Source organism: Juglans microcarpa x Juglans regia, chromosome 8S, assembly GCF_004785595.1.
Source record: "Juglans microcarpa x Juglans regia isolate MS1-56 chromosome 8S, Jm3101_v1.0, whole genome shotgun sequence".
Lineage (NCBI taxonomy): Eukaryota > Viridiplantae > Streptophyta > Magnoliopsida > Fagales > Juglandaceae > Juglans > Juglans microcarpa x Juglans regia.
In genome coordinates this window covers 4,015,814-4,031,776 of record NC_054609.1, presented here as the reverse complement: position 1 = coordinate 4,031,776, position 15,963 = coordinate 4,015,814, and the positions used below count along the sequence as shown (strand labels likewise).

The window sequence follows — 15,963 nt, the reverse complement described above, 5'->3', positions numbered from 1 at the left end:
TATATATATATATATATATATATATATATTTAAGTACTTGTTCATGAAGTCGATCATATTTTTGAAAATAGAAACACCAAATAGATTGTTTTTAAACTTTTATTATTTTCAATGGACACCGCTTTTTCGGAGATTCAGATTTTCTAAAATTGCTATTCGAATTTTAAAATTCAAAACGAAAGATAGATAAACACATAAATCTCAACATATAAATCTTGTGTTTAGACCAACGTGAAAAACCAACTTTCTTATGGTGGACTTTATTTTTTTAAAGAGAGTGTGTAAAATTTGTATATTTTAAAACTGTATATATCATCATTCTAAAGACTTATTTGGGGTTGCATTAGGAGTCATAAAAATACTTAAATAGCCCTAAAAGCACTTTAATAAAAAAATTATGTTATTTGAGTGTTATATATTAAAATAATTTTTAATGTCAAATAAGTTAAAAAGTATGTTTAAATTTAAAAAGATTGCCAATAGCTGAAAATATCCATGTAATTTTCAAATTTTTAAGAAAATAATCATAATCTTTAAAAAATCAAATATTCATCATTTTGATCTCAGAAAGTATTTTTTTAATTTGTTTTCAAACGAATATAATATGTTTAAAAGTAAACATATAGTTACCAAACAGTAAATAATTTTTTAATAGTAAAACTTATTACTTAAGTTATAAGGTAGAAGTTCTAAAGTTATAAGTTATATTTTACACTGCAATTCCAATATTTTGAGATATATTTTAGATATTTATTATTTTTCTCTCTACCTAAGTTTTAAAAATCCCAACAAAAACTCTAGAAAATTCAAATTATTTCAAATCCAAATTATTACGAGTCTTGTTTATGTCATGCATACCCAATCCTTTTGTGTAGAGGATTAATGGCATGATTATGTGGCAGTGGATCAGGGACCCTTTATCCTTTTACACTTGGCGATCTGCTCTTAATTCTTAGGGGAAATGATTCCCATCAAAGACTAAGATCAGAAGCACGAGTTGGCACATGCATTTGCTGCACAAAATCGTATACAGATGCAGTTCATGTCGAAGCTAAATAAATCAAAACCACATTTACTATCACATGTGAAAGGGCTGCAAAGATCAGAGACTTTCGTCAGGAAAATTAGCAAGAAATGTCGGCAGGCATGCTAGCTTTTAGATCAACTCATGTCTGCATGCATGCTGCTCTCATCTGGTTTAAACATTTCTTCATGGAATTAAAGCAAATATTTAATATTTCTTTTGATGCCATATGAAAGTTGGGTGGCAATTAATTACAAACCAATTCCGAGCTTTGATGCTCAACAAAATTCATTTCCCACTGTATATATGTACACAATAGCCTTTCATAATGTTATTTTTTTGAATTTGCTTCTTCAATTCAATTAGTGTGTAAGCTAATTTGGGGTCCTTTTTCTAAAAAATAAGTTCAAATTTGCATAAAAAATCTTGAGACTATCTCCTTTGTAAAGAGTTTTATAGAAGAGAAATATTTTAGTCATAAAAGAATTACACAAAAAGTAAATCTACAAATTGATGTAAGTTGATACAGTACGTCAGATTGTAAAGTTACTTTTAATATAAAGTAGATCTAATGCATCAAATGAAGTCACGTCAGTTTATGAATTTACTTTTATGTAATCTCTTTGTATCTATGACAGTTCTCATTATAGAATACTCAGAACTCAGAAGTTACACCTATTGTCTCCCTTTTAAGTTTATATGGTCTTAAGGTCAAACAAGCTAATTAATTTCACAAGTGATCACTGAACCTTACGAACCTTTCTTTTTTTTTATTAATACATGACTTAATAATATTTAAAAAAAATAAATATAAATACTTTTTATACTAATTTATGTAATACTTTGAATGGTAATTTTGAAGCCAAATATGGGCTGCGGGAACGACAATTTCAGTACTATTGCTCTTTACGCCCTTGATGCGAAGGACATGCATCAATGTGGTTGACACTGTTATCTTGGTGGAATAGTTGGTATTGACAACGATTTAAACAAATGAGAAAAGGCCAAGGGTTTTGGTTCCAAATCAGCCACTAAAGTCATGAAATCAACAAGACTTGGAAATTTTTAAGTCCAACACTCACTTAGTGCATGCGCACGATATATAAGTACTTGATCAACAACATCAACCTCTAGATTTTTCTCATGTTTTCATAATGGTTAGTCTGTGTTAAAATTTAATATCATTATTATTTTAAAATTTAAAAAAATTGAATTATTTATTATATTTTGTGTTAGAATTTGAAAAAATTGTAATTATGAGTTGAGATGAGTTTATGAACCAAACAAAGCTTAAGTTTTTTTTTTATTGAATCATCAAGCATGCACACTATTAATGTAGAAGCCTATCACATTAGACTTTTCAATAAAAAATACTGATATTTTGACTCATTTTATAAATGTAATGAATTTCAGAGTAAGTAGTGTGTCACAGTAAGTAATTAGGCTTATAATGATCAATATATATTTGATTAAGGCTTTCATTTCTTTTCATTTATTTATTTTTAATTAGGAATGTTGGTTACCAAGCATTCCTATTTTATGTACACTAGTCCCACAAAGATAAGGCTTTCACTTAAACAATGAGCAATATATATTGATGTTCATTTCACTTATTGTTTCTATCATCTCATGGAAAGGTAGGAAAAGATAATGGAGTTTCTAAATGGGCTGTATGATAAGTTTATGTTAGTGGAAGTTATAACAAGTGTAATGTTTACAACTTTTAATTTTATATATATATATATATATATATATATATTTGTGGAAGTTCTCATTATTTGATGTGACAAAATCAATTTAATTAATAATCTTACAGTTTGATAATATTTGTTCTCCCCTCTCGTTAATTTAGGACATGATTTGGGGACGGACTTTCTATATATACCCCAACCTTCTTTATAAATAAAAAATAAAAAACCCCTTCAAAAATAAATAAAAATAAAAAAACAACAGTACTAGTGATTAGAATCAAATAAAGCTATATGGTAGAATATTTTAAGAATGAGTAATGTTAGATATAATTTTAAAATATGTAAGGTCCGAGTACTCTGCCTTAAAAAAAGTGGGACCTACCATTAATAAATAATTTTTTTATGTGAGTTCTAGATTTACTTACTTTTTTTTAAAGAAAATATGCGAGACTTGCATACCTTAAGACTACAACTATTATTTATCTTTAAGACTTTTAAAAGATATCAATTGGAGGGAAATAACAAATTAAAAGAAAAAGAAAATCAGAACCACTTGAGTGGAAGGCATTAGTTTTTGAAACCAACCAGTCATCCCATTAACAAAATAAATAAAACACGGACCGCTCTTATTAAGCTGCCCTAAATAACTAAGCAATGAGGCCAACTTAGAAAGTTGGATTAACTCATTTATTTGCTACCATCATGAGTGTGGCTAGGATTCTTGTTCAGACAAAATGCTTGTCAACCCTATGCAAGCAAGAGATTGTTGGTGGTAAATTGAGTCATTAGACATGATCATCATTATTACAACTAACATAATCAAAATGCTAGCTAAAATATTTACTTTCTTCAAGTGAATTATCGTGGAAAGTTTTTATATTTTTTTTATTGGTATCAAGTGTCTGAGAACAGCGTTCTGACTATCTCAGTAGTACACAGATCTCTCTGTAAGGGATTTTTCGCAAGTGTACTTCGAATAATTCAACAAAAAAACTCCTCAATCCGATTACTCTTAGAGATTATTTATCCTAAAAAGGATTTGAACCTTACGCCTTAGAGGAAGGATACCACAAAGAGTCCAAGACCAAGGCCTTTACTCTTGAGCCAACCCCTAGGAGTTGTGGAAAGTTTTCATGTGCTACAATAATCGTCTCCATTGAAGTGGATAGCATCTATATATTTAATATTAAACACGAGACATTATGATATTTTGACTAATAGTAGGCAATAAAAACCTAACTCACCTAACTCCGAAAGATCCATAAACAAAGGCAAAGAAAGAAAAATTCTCAAAAAGAGTGTTCAAAACACAAATGGAAGGAAACATGGTTTCTTTTTGTGGGGTTTGAGATTAGGACATGGGAAGTGGGGTTGGTTAGTTTCCTTTTCAGATGAAATTCAGCATCAAACTTAATTTCCAAAGTGTTTCCTGTGTCTTGTATATACTGAAACTGACCTCTTGAGGAAACTTATTTATTTATTTAATAAGAAAGTTTAACACAGGGCATAATTGGAGGAGGCCCAAAGCCACTTATGGATCGGAATAATAATAATAATAATAATAAACAGCAAGCTCATGTTCCTATATATAGTTGATGTTCTAATATTTTTGTAAATATTATATTATCATCCTTGTCATCTCAGAAATGGGCTAGGGTCTCTGTATTATTGGTTCTATTTTTGTACTATACATACGTCATTACAAGAAAAAAATGAGTATTTATGATAGATTATTTGCGATGAGAATAATTATTTACGACAAAAAAACTAATTTTGGCATAAAATAATCATTTTCGTAAGAAATAACTAGATAAATTAAACAAATTTCTTCTAAAGTGTAGCCTCTTTGTGACTCACTTGTTTTTTGGGTGTGCTTTACATATACTTATAAAATTAAGTATGCAATGATTAACCCTTGCTTTTTTATTTTTTTAAAGAAAATGTATTTTTGGAAAAACTACATTTTATATCTTTAAATTATGGTTATTATTTGAATTCATACGATCTGTCGGAATTTAGTGTTAATTTAAATTGATGGAAAATATAACACATGGTATAATCGTAATGGACAAATTTTAATCAAAACTTTAGAATGTCAAACTTGATAATTTAGGATGAAAATTATTAATAATAATAATTTGAAGGTAAAAAATAAATATGTTCTTTCATTTCTTTTTAATTTTTATTGGGTTACCCAATGTCTATCACTGTTTACAGGCGAAGGGCCATGTTGGGCTGAGACCATTGATACTTTTATAGTAAGATTGGAACAGATTGTTTTGCAAATAGCAACGAGCAAGAAGCCAACCCAAGAAGGCCCATTTGGTTAATGTTAATTCTAATGGATTAATGATAAAATGGACGACATCTCGAAATTGAGAAAATATATTTATAATTGTGAATTGTGTAACTATCGCGTAATCATTTTAAAAAAAATGAATAAAATATAGAATCTACATAAAAAAATTAATTTTTTAATAGTGGACCCCGCTCTTTTTTAAAACGATTATGCGTAGGGCTGTACAGAAACTGATGCCATTGGCTGCCACCGACGCGAACTGACCGGCCGCGTCAGGAACCTGCCAGAACCGGTGGAGAATCGGTCGGCATGCAGTGGAAATTTCAAGAAACCAACGTTCAGTAGTTCGGTCTCGGTTCAAAGGTGGACCAGACCGTTGAACCGACCGATATAATAATTTTTTTTAATATACCCTTATCGCGTCATTTTAGTTAATAAGTATTACAACAAATAATGGAAACGACGTCGTTTTATTAAGGACGTAAGAAAAAAATAATAAGTCTGAAACGACGCCGTTCCACTTAAACTTAAATAGAACGGCATCCTTTAGAGATGAGTCTTCTTCTTCTCGAATTCGATCTCTGCAACTCTCTTTTTCTATCTCTCCTCTGTAACTCTCTCTCTCTCCTCTATGCAACTCTCTCTCTCTCAGTCTCTCTTATTATTCTCTCAGTAGAATCACCAGAGAATCGACGCAGACCAAGAACCGCCTCGATCGGTGTCCTCCTCCCCATCGACCAATTACGGTCAGTGCCTCTCCCATTTTTCCAAACGTCGATCGGCATCGGTTTTGTCCAAAAACTACGCCAACGACGTCGGTTTTCACCCCTAATTACACGGCGTTTACGCACTTTATGATTGTATGTAGAATTTCTTCTCGAAATTTTAATGCTATATTTATCATATTCATATTTTAATTTTATGTGATCCTATTATGCCGCCCAGTTTTAACAGTTGGGTTTGCCCTTAGTGTAAATTGTATTTTTTTCAAATGGGCCTTCTTGCATTCCCTAATAATCGTTACAACATTTTCAAACTAATCATTACAACTTTTTCAAATTTTCAAACAAAAAATAATTCAAATTTTTTAAAACTCAAAACAAAAATAATGTTAAAAAATTATATTCTAATAATATTTTAAATTTATAATATTTTTTATTTAAAATTTTCTCTCTTTACCCAAAATAAAATAAATACTTAACTCAAAATATCTCATTACTATTCACAAACTATTTTACTATTATTTACAAAATTTTCATCTTATCCCATTCCCTAAGCATCCCCTAAGGCCATGTTTGGTTACACAAATCATCTAATTTCATCTCATCTAAACATTACAACCTTTCCAAACTCCAACACAAAATACAATAAAGAATTCAACTTTTTCAAATCTCAAAACAAAAATAGTATTAAAAAATTATATCCTAACAATATTTTATTCAATTTTCAACTTTAATATCATTTCATCTCGTATGTGTAATTAAACGAGACTTAATAGTCACTTTCTTAACCATTAAGCAAATAAATAAAATTGAAAAAAAAAAAGAAGCAAAGTCAAGCAACATAATATCATTTTCCTTCACTTTTATTTGATTATATAAAATGTGACATTTTTATCATTCTTAAAATATCCTTTATTTTCTTTATATTTTAAAAGAAAGATTCAAAGGTTGATAGGTTATGAGACACCTCTAAAAAGGGGAGTAAAGGTCATATGAGAATGTAACGGGTAAAACATTCTTTACGTTATATTTATTTTATAATAAAAATAATTTTACAATCTAATATACATATCACATGATAAAGGCACGTTAATTTATATATTTATATGATATTTTATGTTAATTACACATAATTAACGTACATACCACATGATAAACGCACGTTAATTTTATATTAATTTATATGATATGAAATAGTGTTTTCTTGAATAAAGATATTAATCTATGTTTCACTGAAAACGAATAACATTCTTTTTTAGTATAAATACGCAGTGTTATGATCAATTTACCTATCAAACCAATCATTCTTAATTAAAAGGATATTTATTAAAATACTTCACATTGATCATATTGAATCAACAAACATTAGGTACTTCTGTAGATTGAATTAATTAAATGAACACATGATAATAATAGGTATGTTTTATATTTCTTTATTTTTCTTTTGTGTTCACAATTAATTAAGGGAATATATATATAATGAGAAATTATATATTGTTTGAATTCGTAAAGTGCGTAAATATGAAATCTCTTTAAAAAAAAATAAATAAATATATAACCCATATATAAATAATAATAATAATAATAATAATAATAATGCCAGCTTATCTGTCAAAAGAATTTTCAAAAGGTGATCCGAAACTTTAATATATATATAATATATATATATATATATATATATATATATATATATTATAGTACTCTTACCTCATTTTTCTATTACGTAAACAACCAGCTAGCTCTAGTATCTGTATTAATTAAGTACTGACGGATCGAGTACTTTGAATCGATCCACTCGGGGAGTTGTAAGAATTTTTATATATATACACACTTCGTGGTCGGGTATAGTTCTTACTTTTGTATCTGTCAAAAGAATTTTCAATTTTGTAATGCCAGCTTATCAATTTGAACTTTACAACCCATCATGTAGGAAATTGCCTGGAATTTGGAATATTTAATGTCATGATGATTTTATTACGTACCAACTACTACTGTCACGTACGTATAGCCCTTTTCCATTGGTGTTTGTCAAATGGAATTTGTGAAAAACTCGTGAACTGGCCATGTAATTTCTAAACCTCATGTTGAATTTTCTTGGATATATATGGAGATTCATGCATTAAGAATATCAATCATTTTTATAATACTATATATGATTATGTTTTAAGTTGATATTGAGGATATTTATGTAAAGATAAATGTTATAAACACAAAAAAAAAAAAAAACACACACACATAAAAATAAATTTACAAACTTATATGACTTTATGCAATCTTTACAATCTGATATATTATATCGATTAAACCACGTTAATTTATGAATTTTTATTTATATAATTATTTTGTAACTAAAGTATTTCTCTTATATAAAACGATGTTTGTTTTATAAATTCTTTTATAAAATACTCATTGTTTAAAATTGAATTGTGAAAATAATTGTATGTGTATTATTTTCCATTAAATTAGATCAGCTTAGAGCCAACTCATGCCACCATTGATTTTTCTTGGCTTTTCACATATATACTTATGATGAATCATTGTCTTATAAAAAATATACAGAGACAAAATTATATGAAGTAAGACAAATCTAAAAATAAAGAACCAAATGATCATCTGGATCGAATTTTCTGAACCTGAAAATCAATATATAGAACTGCACAAATATAATCGTATACATAAAAAAATTGAATATATTTCTTGTCTTACTGCATTATTGTACGTATATCTCTTCATTTCATTGATCTCTCTCTCTCTCTCTTTTTCTTCTCTGTTTCTGTAAAACCTAATAGATACAGTTCTCATTTAAGAAGAGAGAAAAATTAAGCAATGCATATGACAAACAAAGCAAGAAGCTGGTCTCCATGGATGTATTCGAAGAATATCCTATCATTCATCAGTAGTCATGACGATCTCTCTCATGGTCCTAGAGTGCATCAAAGTTTCCTCCGTCTGCCTCTTACTTGTTGCACGAAGAATCTTCGACCAAAACCCACCTTTCTTCTTATAGTTCCTCATATCATCGTCATCATCCCCACGCGGCCTGTTCACTCTTGGAAAGAAAACCAAGGATCTGCTCTTAGTGAGCCCATTCTTGCTATTCAACAGAAACGATAATGAACTGATGATCTTTCCCTCCATGTTGGTCAAATGCACAGGAGAAGAACAAGAAGAAGCCGAAGAAGAAGAATAATAAGATGATAACGAAGAAGGAGAAGAAGAACAGGATCCGGAACCAGAAGGGGAAGAGGTTCTTCGTGAACCAGAACTGGATGAGAGCTGAGATAGTTTTTCGTTCAGACAACGTGAGCAAACGCCCGGCGACTGCCGGTGTTTTGGGTGCTTCTTGCACTTAACAACAGATTTGGAGGACTTGCCCATGGGGTCCAGCTTATTCAGTCTCCTCAGGCTCGCCATTTGAGCATTTTCTCGATCACTCCGTGGGCGTGTCGGAGGGTTTATATAGAGCTGTATTAAGTATGGAGGTGTGCGTTCGCACTTTCCACGACACTTCATGCGAGCTTCTTCGGCTGTTTCTTAAAATATTTGCTTTTTTGACGGGTTGGGAAAATATGACAGCTTACCTAATGGACGGCTGTGATCTATTCACAAATTCTGTGGGCTCTACCTTTGAGATTGAGTCGGTGGTTGTGATTTTTCTTTGAGATCGTAGAAGAGTGGAAAGGGACACAGCTTTCTGTGGGGGCGGCGGGGAAAATCTTATAGGCCCCAAGACGCGATCGACGTAATAAGAAAGACTACTGCTACTTCTATCCCATGCGTATCCCAAAATAAATTTTAAAATTTTAATTTTACAAATAAGTCTTATCTTATGTAGATGGTATGCATACTGAATTTTTTTTTTTTTTTTTTTCAGTTCGATCCGAAATCCATAAATCCAAGAATTCTGACGATATCCGCCTAAATTCAATTATTTAACCAGTTACCCATAATATTTTATTTAAAATAGAATTTTTGTTTCAAAACGACATCACTTTTATACATGCATGTACAAAAATTAGAGTTAAAAAAAAGTAGAGTTGAAACCAAATACCAATTACAATCTGAGTATCAGTAAAATTGGATACTTGCTCAGGTTGTAACCGGTTTTACCTGGACGGGATATTCACCCGGTTTTAAAAATTTGGGTGCAGATCCCAATATTTTTAAATATCCAAATCCGTATTCGAATGCATAACTCTAATAAATTGTGTGCTTTATATACTAACTTGAGAATATATTATTTCTTGAAACGCGACGTTTCATGAGGAAAATGTTTAAGAAAAAGTGTTTCATCCATGGAGTGGTTTTACAAAATTGAAACTTAAAATTAATATAAGTTAAGATAAATACTTCAACCACAAAAGAGTTTCATAAAATTAAATTTATAAACTAATGTGGTTTGATGTAGTACTTTAAATTGTAAAATTACTTTTTATTATAAAATAGATATAATATATAATATAAAATTACGTTATTTTGTGAGTTTATTTTTATTATTATTATTTTTTTTTTTTTTTTTGTGGTTGTAGTTACATAAGTTAATGTACTTGAATTGAAATAAAAAGGATCAATTCATTGAAATAATGTAATTGAATTGATAAGAAAGTAATACATTCCCCATTTTGTGGACATAATAAAAAGAATAATTCTAATAAAAAGGATATTAAACGCTATAAATTTATGAAGATGTTTTATATTTTTATGACTTCTTCAACTAGCCTAGTGAGTGGACGACTTTTATTTTTTTCAATATATATATAATTAATTATTGCTCTCTTTTTATTAATCTTTTGTTTTAATCTATTAATTCTTGCTCTTAATAAACAAATAGAGGTTTTTTAAAGGAAGAAAAACTAATAAGCACGAAATCAAAAGATTCCCTGAAATGATTTCTTAGTTGGTTTCTGTCAGTGAAGCCAATAATATGTGGCCACGTACGCCTTGCCCCAAAAGTTATGTTCATCAACATAAAATATAAGAAAAATAACTATTCTAAGCAGTGTACGGCTACTGAATATTGCCATGCCCCCTTTTGCCCAAACTAATATTTTATGCCTAAAATTAATATTTATTTAATACAGAGTTCTTATAAAATAAAATTAGTAACTAATATGATTTGATTTGGTATATTTGTTTGTAAAATGTTTTTTTATTATAAAATATATGTAACATTCAAACCATACTATTTTATAAAATAAATTTTATAAAATAAGTAATGTTAGATATAATCATAAGTTATGTAAACGTTATATATATATTTTTTAAAAAAGAATAAAATTTACTATTAAAAATTTAATTTTCTTATATAAATCACGTATTTAATCATTCTTTTAAAAAAAATAAAAAATAAATACACACGCTTGCTTATTTTATGAGTGCAAATGTCATATTTGATGTACGAAAACTTGAACCAGAAGTAACTATGGAAGTGCAACATGTCAAAAGGACAGAACCCAAAGGTAGGTGGAATTAAAAAACCAGTTTTAGGTTGTACAAAATTGGGACATGAGTTAAATATAGGAACGTGGAAAACCAGGTTAGAACACCAAAGATTGAACTGGCCTGGATTCCTGAATTCCTTACAGCCAGCAAAGCCCCATGTCCTCACGTCTCATCGTATTCCCTCTGCCCTCAACGACTTTCTTGAGTATTCATATTCGGTATTCCCCATGCCCTACTTACTGCATTTTATATGCATTCCATTAAAGGAGGGGCAGATTCTGTGTTCTGCCATTTTGACATAAATAATAAACAGAAGCAACGGTATTTTTGGCCTTCAATTTTATCTATTAATATATAATGTTAATGTGATATTTTTTATAAGTTACTTTTACTGTTTAAAACTTTAAAGAACTATATGAACGAAGTTTGTTACCAACGATAAAATAAAAAGTAAAGTAAAGTAAAAAATAGAATCAATCATATACGACACAAATTTTATATAGTTTAGCAATATCTCTATATATATATACACGGAACTGCTGAGGACTTTATTCAGATGAAAATCAAAGATGCAGTGCGGCTGTACAATAATTTAATATATAGTAAATCCTAGTCAGCAGATTGGGTTGGACCTGGATGAAGCTTGTTCATGTTCGTTTCGGCCTAACTCTCATTGAAAATCCACAAAAAAGCGACAACGACTCCTTGTCAAGTCAGGTCAGCAAACTGAATTGTACACAAACAGAACCAGGTTCCACACAAAGAAGCCCAACAAAGTTTTGGGTTAGATCTCTTCTCGTGATGGACCACCCTTCCTTAAGGCATTTTTTTTCCTATCAATCCAAAATCAGAAAGATCTAGTTGGGAGGTCTTTGCTCGAGCATTTGAAACTAGGTTGTTGTGAAAAATAATGATGACAAACAAGTGAAAGTAAATGCAAGCAAATCAGTCACACGACACGAAATTAACATATTTTGGCAATGTGCTACGTTCACAAAACTGTAGACGATCATATTATATTAAGGAATTACAAAATATACTTTGAGGCAAAATCTCACTGTTCAGAACACTCGGGGTGTACTAAGTTGTTCATTAAGTATATATTTATAGTGTCACATGATGGAAACCTTAATTTTTACTTTTCTGCATTATTCGCTCGAGCGGTGTGTCAAGCGTGCCTCGAGCAAAATCTCTATTCAAGATTCGCTCGAGCGACCTATTGAGGAAGTATCGAGCAAACTTTCTACATGCGCTTTTTTCGATCGCAAATAGTGCCAAAAATATTAGCCCAAACCTATGCTCCATGACCCAAGCCTCCTTGAAAATTCACCAAAAAATCATAATACATCATTATCAGATTGAGTCATCAAATCGAGCTGACAGACCAATAAAAGCAAGTTCCACAAACCCATTACAAGTATGGTCCAAGTGACAATTTGGCTGCATCTCTCACCAAACTTATACAACTCTCTTTGGCTGGAGAGGTCTATCACGGTATGAGGTGCTAGCAATAGTAATAAAATAATGGTAAAACATAATGATTAAATATTAAATAGTAGTGGAGTGATCTCAGCTTAAGACGTACAAACCCACAAAGTTGTGTGTTGCCTTAGGTTTGGCAAGAAGATTAATAATATACCCATAATTTTTTATAATTATTTTACGACTCATTTTATAATTAATAATGTAATTGTGCAATTCAATCAGAAAAAAAAATAAGCTTTTTCCATAGCTACCATTTATTTAAAATAAAGTTATAAATAATTATAAAAGCGTTGATAAGTTTATTATTTCTTAACAAGAATTCAAGAGAAAACTCAAGATAATCGCCGATTTATAAATGGCTCAGGGGACGGGCTTGGGGCTCAGGCTCTCGAGCCTTGTCCCAAAATAACAAAGAGACTCAGGGCATTGCCTTTGAGTTTTGCTTTAATGTATGTTTGTCATATTCTTTGAGCTCTCTAGCCTATTGGAGACGGCCCTTTTGGTATTTGGGTATCAAAGAAAGAGGCTCGAAGAACAAGCTTTTTTTCTCTTAACATTTTTTAGAATAAAAGCCAAGCAAATGGAAGAAGACAGAAACCTTTCACAATTCTACTGCACGCGCGCGCGCGCACACACTCTCTCTAATCTCTCTCTACAACTACATGCTTGATTGCTTTCTTGTGTGTTCCTTCTCAAAGAAAAAGCAAGGCTCGATACTCTTATTTTCGTTCAGGACTTATTTGGATACAGAGATAACTTCATCTCATTTCATCTTATTTAATTTTAATTAATAATTTTATTACTATTTACAAATCATCCCATCTCACTATCTAAACTAATTTTAAATTATAAATGTTTTTCTACAATTAAAAAGGAGAAAAAAAATTGTGGGTGTTGTATATGTTGTGAAATGAAGATCTATGATCTATATCCAAAGAATCCCTATGTCACTGGCATATACCTTTCAATTGGAGTAGTGGCCAACCATTGAAATCAATGTGACTTTGACAGGAACGTACACTGCTTTGTCACCATCAACCTCCCCCACATATTCACCTTTTTTTCATCCATTTTTATATATTGATTTATTATCCCTCAGCAGCTCTGTTCTCTCCTTTTTGCCACTTGGGTGACATAAAGATATGATAATATTATCTCTTCTTGTCCTTAAAAAAAAAAAAAAAAAAAGAGAGAGAGAGAGACAGAAAAGAATATGGATGTCTCCTGAAATTTTGATCTACAATCTATACTAAGATGTTAAACCTGTTACTAGTACTCTCTGATGCAGAAATTAAAAGTCGGTGATTCTTTGAAAGAACTTGGCCAAATTAAGCAAAGTTAGAAGCAAATGCTGCCCTTCCCTCTCGTCTGAACATAAATGATCAACAAATTAAAGGGAAGAATAATTCTATTCTAAAGCCTTTATATTATTTACTATTTACATGATATAATTTAATTTAAAAGATAAATTTTAAAAATTAAATTATATGATATAAATGGTGTATAATGTAGAATGTTAGTATAAAGAATCGGAGGCTTTCACTGCATGGATTATCAAGCATGCATGCATGCTGTGATAATGGATACTAGCTAGATCCTATCTCTATATGGGGGGCATGGCTGACACGTAGGTTCCACACCTGACAACAACCAGACATGGAGCTAGTTGTTCGCAGCAGCTTTTTGATCCGTCTTTTTCTCACGTAAAGTGGTGTGTGTATGGAAAGGGACTCTCTACTCTCCACCTTCGTTAGCTCGAGATCTACTCTCTATGCTTTGCCAAGATGGTAAACCACGGTTCTACTACAGTCATTATAATTGCAATTGCCAATTGAGAAGTTTTAGATTTACAAATAGGATAAGGATAATACTAGAGCCACTGCGGCTAGGCTATTTTTTTTTGTGTGTTTTTTTTAATATTTTTAAAAATTAAAAAAATTAAAAAAATCATTAAAAAAAAATTTATTAATCACGAAAGAAAAAAAATCAGCGGGAAGACTACTATTTTTTTAATTTTTTATTTACTTCATAATTAAGAAAGTATTTTTTAATGATATTGTGATTTTTTTTAAATATTTTAAAAATGTTAAAAAAATCTATGTAAAAAAAAAGAAATAAAAAACACATAAAATAGCCTAGCGGGAGCCCTCAACGATGGCTCTAGTATTATCCATAAGATCATGACAGGCTTAGATCACTACCACCCAGTTACTATTCTTTTTTTTTTTTTTTTACTTAATGGTTAAGAAAGTGATTATTAGTCATGATGTTGTATTTTTTTTTAATTTTTTCTTAATGATTAATAATGTTAAAAAATACTTAAAAAGAAAATAAAAAAAATTAAAATTTCAAATACACTATAAAATAGTAAAAAGATGGTAGGAGGGTAGTAAGCCTGTGATCATTATCCAAATACATATATTTTTGGATAGATGTAGTACGTTACATATATTTTATACTAAAAAAAATTTTACAATCTAATATACCACCACAAATTACATCACTTTATAGCTTTATTTTTGTGAGATATTTTCTGTGAACCTAACATATCTCATTGCAATTTGCTAGCAATTTGTTAGATGGGACCAAAGAGGAAGCTGTACATCTAAATCTCCCTTCGTAGTTACAAGATTCAAGACAGTGAACAAGTGTGAGGATCATGAGACGAGAAAAAGGGTTGGTTTATATGTGCTGGAGGCAATGAAAGATGAGTTGAATAGACAACACTTTGCTCGTCCCAAAAACAACACCCAATTAGTCAAAACTCTAAAAGGGCTGCTAAAATGGACTCAAAACAGTTTTGAGGTATGGCTAGGAGCCCCCCCATCCCTTGGCACACTCAAACATTTTGCAGTAATTAGCTGTGCGTCGATATCTACTTTTCACCAACCACATGCGTTGCGGTGATGACGGGCGCCCATCATAACTCAATCAAAGCCGAGAGAAAGATGAAAACTTCTGCCATCCATCCGTGTTTTAAACAGAACGCATACATACGTGCAGGAATTTGGCTCTAAACCACCATATACTTTCCCTGGCTATTTCCAACTATCAGCTGTTGCTTTTTGAATTCCCAATAGAGATTCCTAGACTCATTTCAGATTCATGCTTCACCACTCTCAACACTCGCTTTTCACAAAAATTTATTATAAGGAAATTAGTTATTTGTGACTAGCTATTTCCTGTAAAAATGATTATTTTTTTGTTAAAATGAATCTATTTTTGTTACAAATAATTATTCTCGTCGTAAATAATCTATCATAAATACTCTTCTTTTTTTGTACTGATATATATTTACGC

General features: G+C 30.5%; 1 protein-coding gene across 1 annotated transcript; it reads right to left on the bottom strand.

Moving 5' to 3' along the window:
• Positions 1–8,366: 8,366 nt before the first annotated feature.
• LOC121244056 lies at positions 8,367–9,478 on the bottom strand. Its single transcript, XM_041142099.1, has one exon. It carries the CDS (start codon positions 9,247–9,249, stop codon positions 8,623–8,625), a length of 627 nt encoding a protein of 208 aa, XP_040998033.1. The 5' UTR covers positions 9,250–9,478; the 3' UTR covers positions 8,367–8,622.
• Positions 9,479–15,963: the final 6,485 nt, after the last annotated feature.

What these genes read in the sequence shown, in the direction of transcription:
- LOC121244056 (XM_041142099.1), bottom strand. Translation starts at nt 9,249, where the DNA reads ATGAAGTGTCGTGGAAAGTGCGAACGCACACCTCCATACTTAATACAG.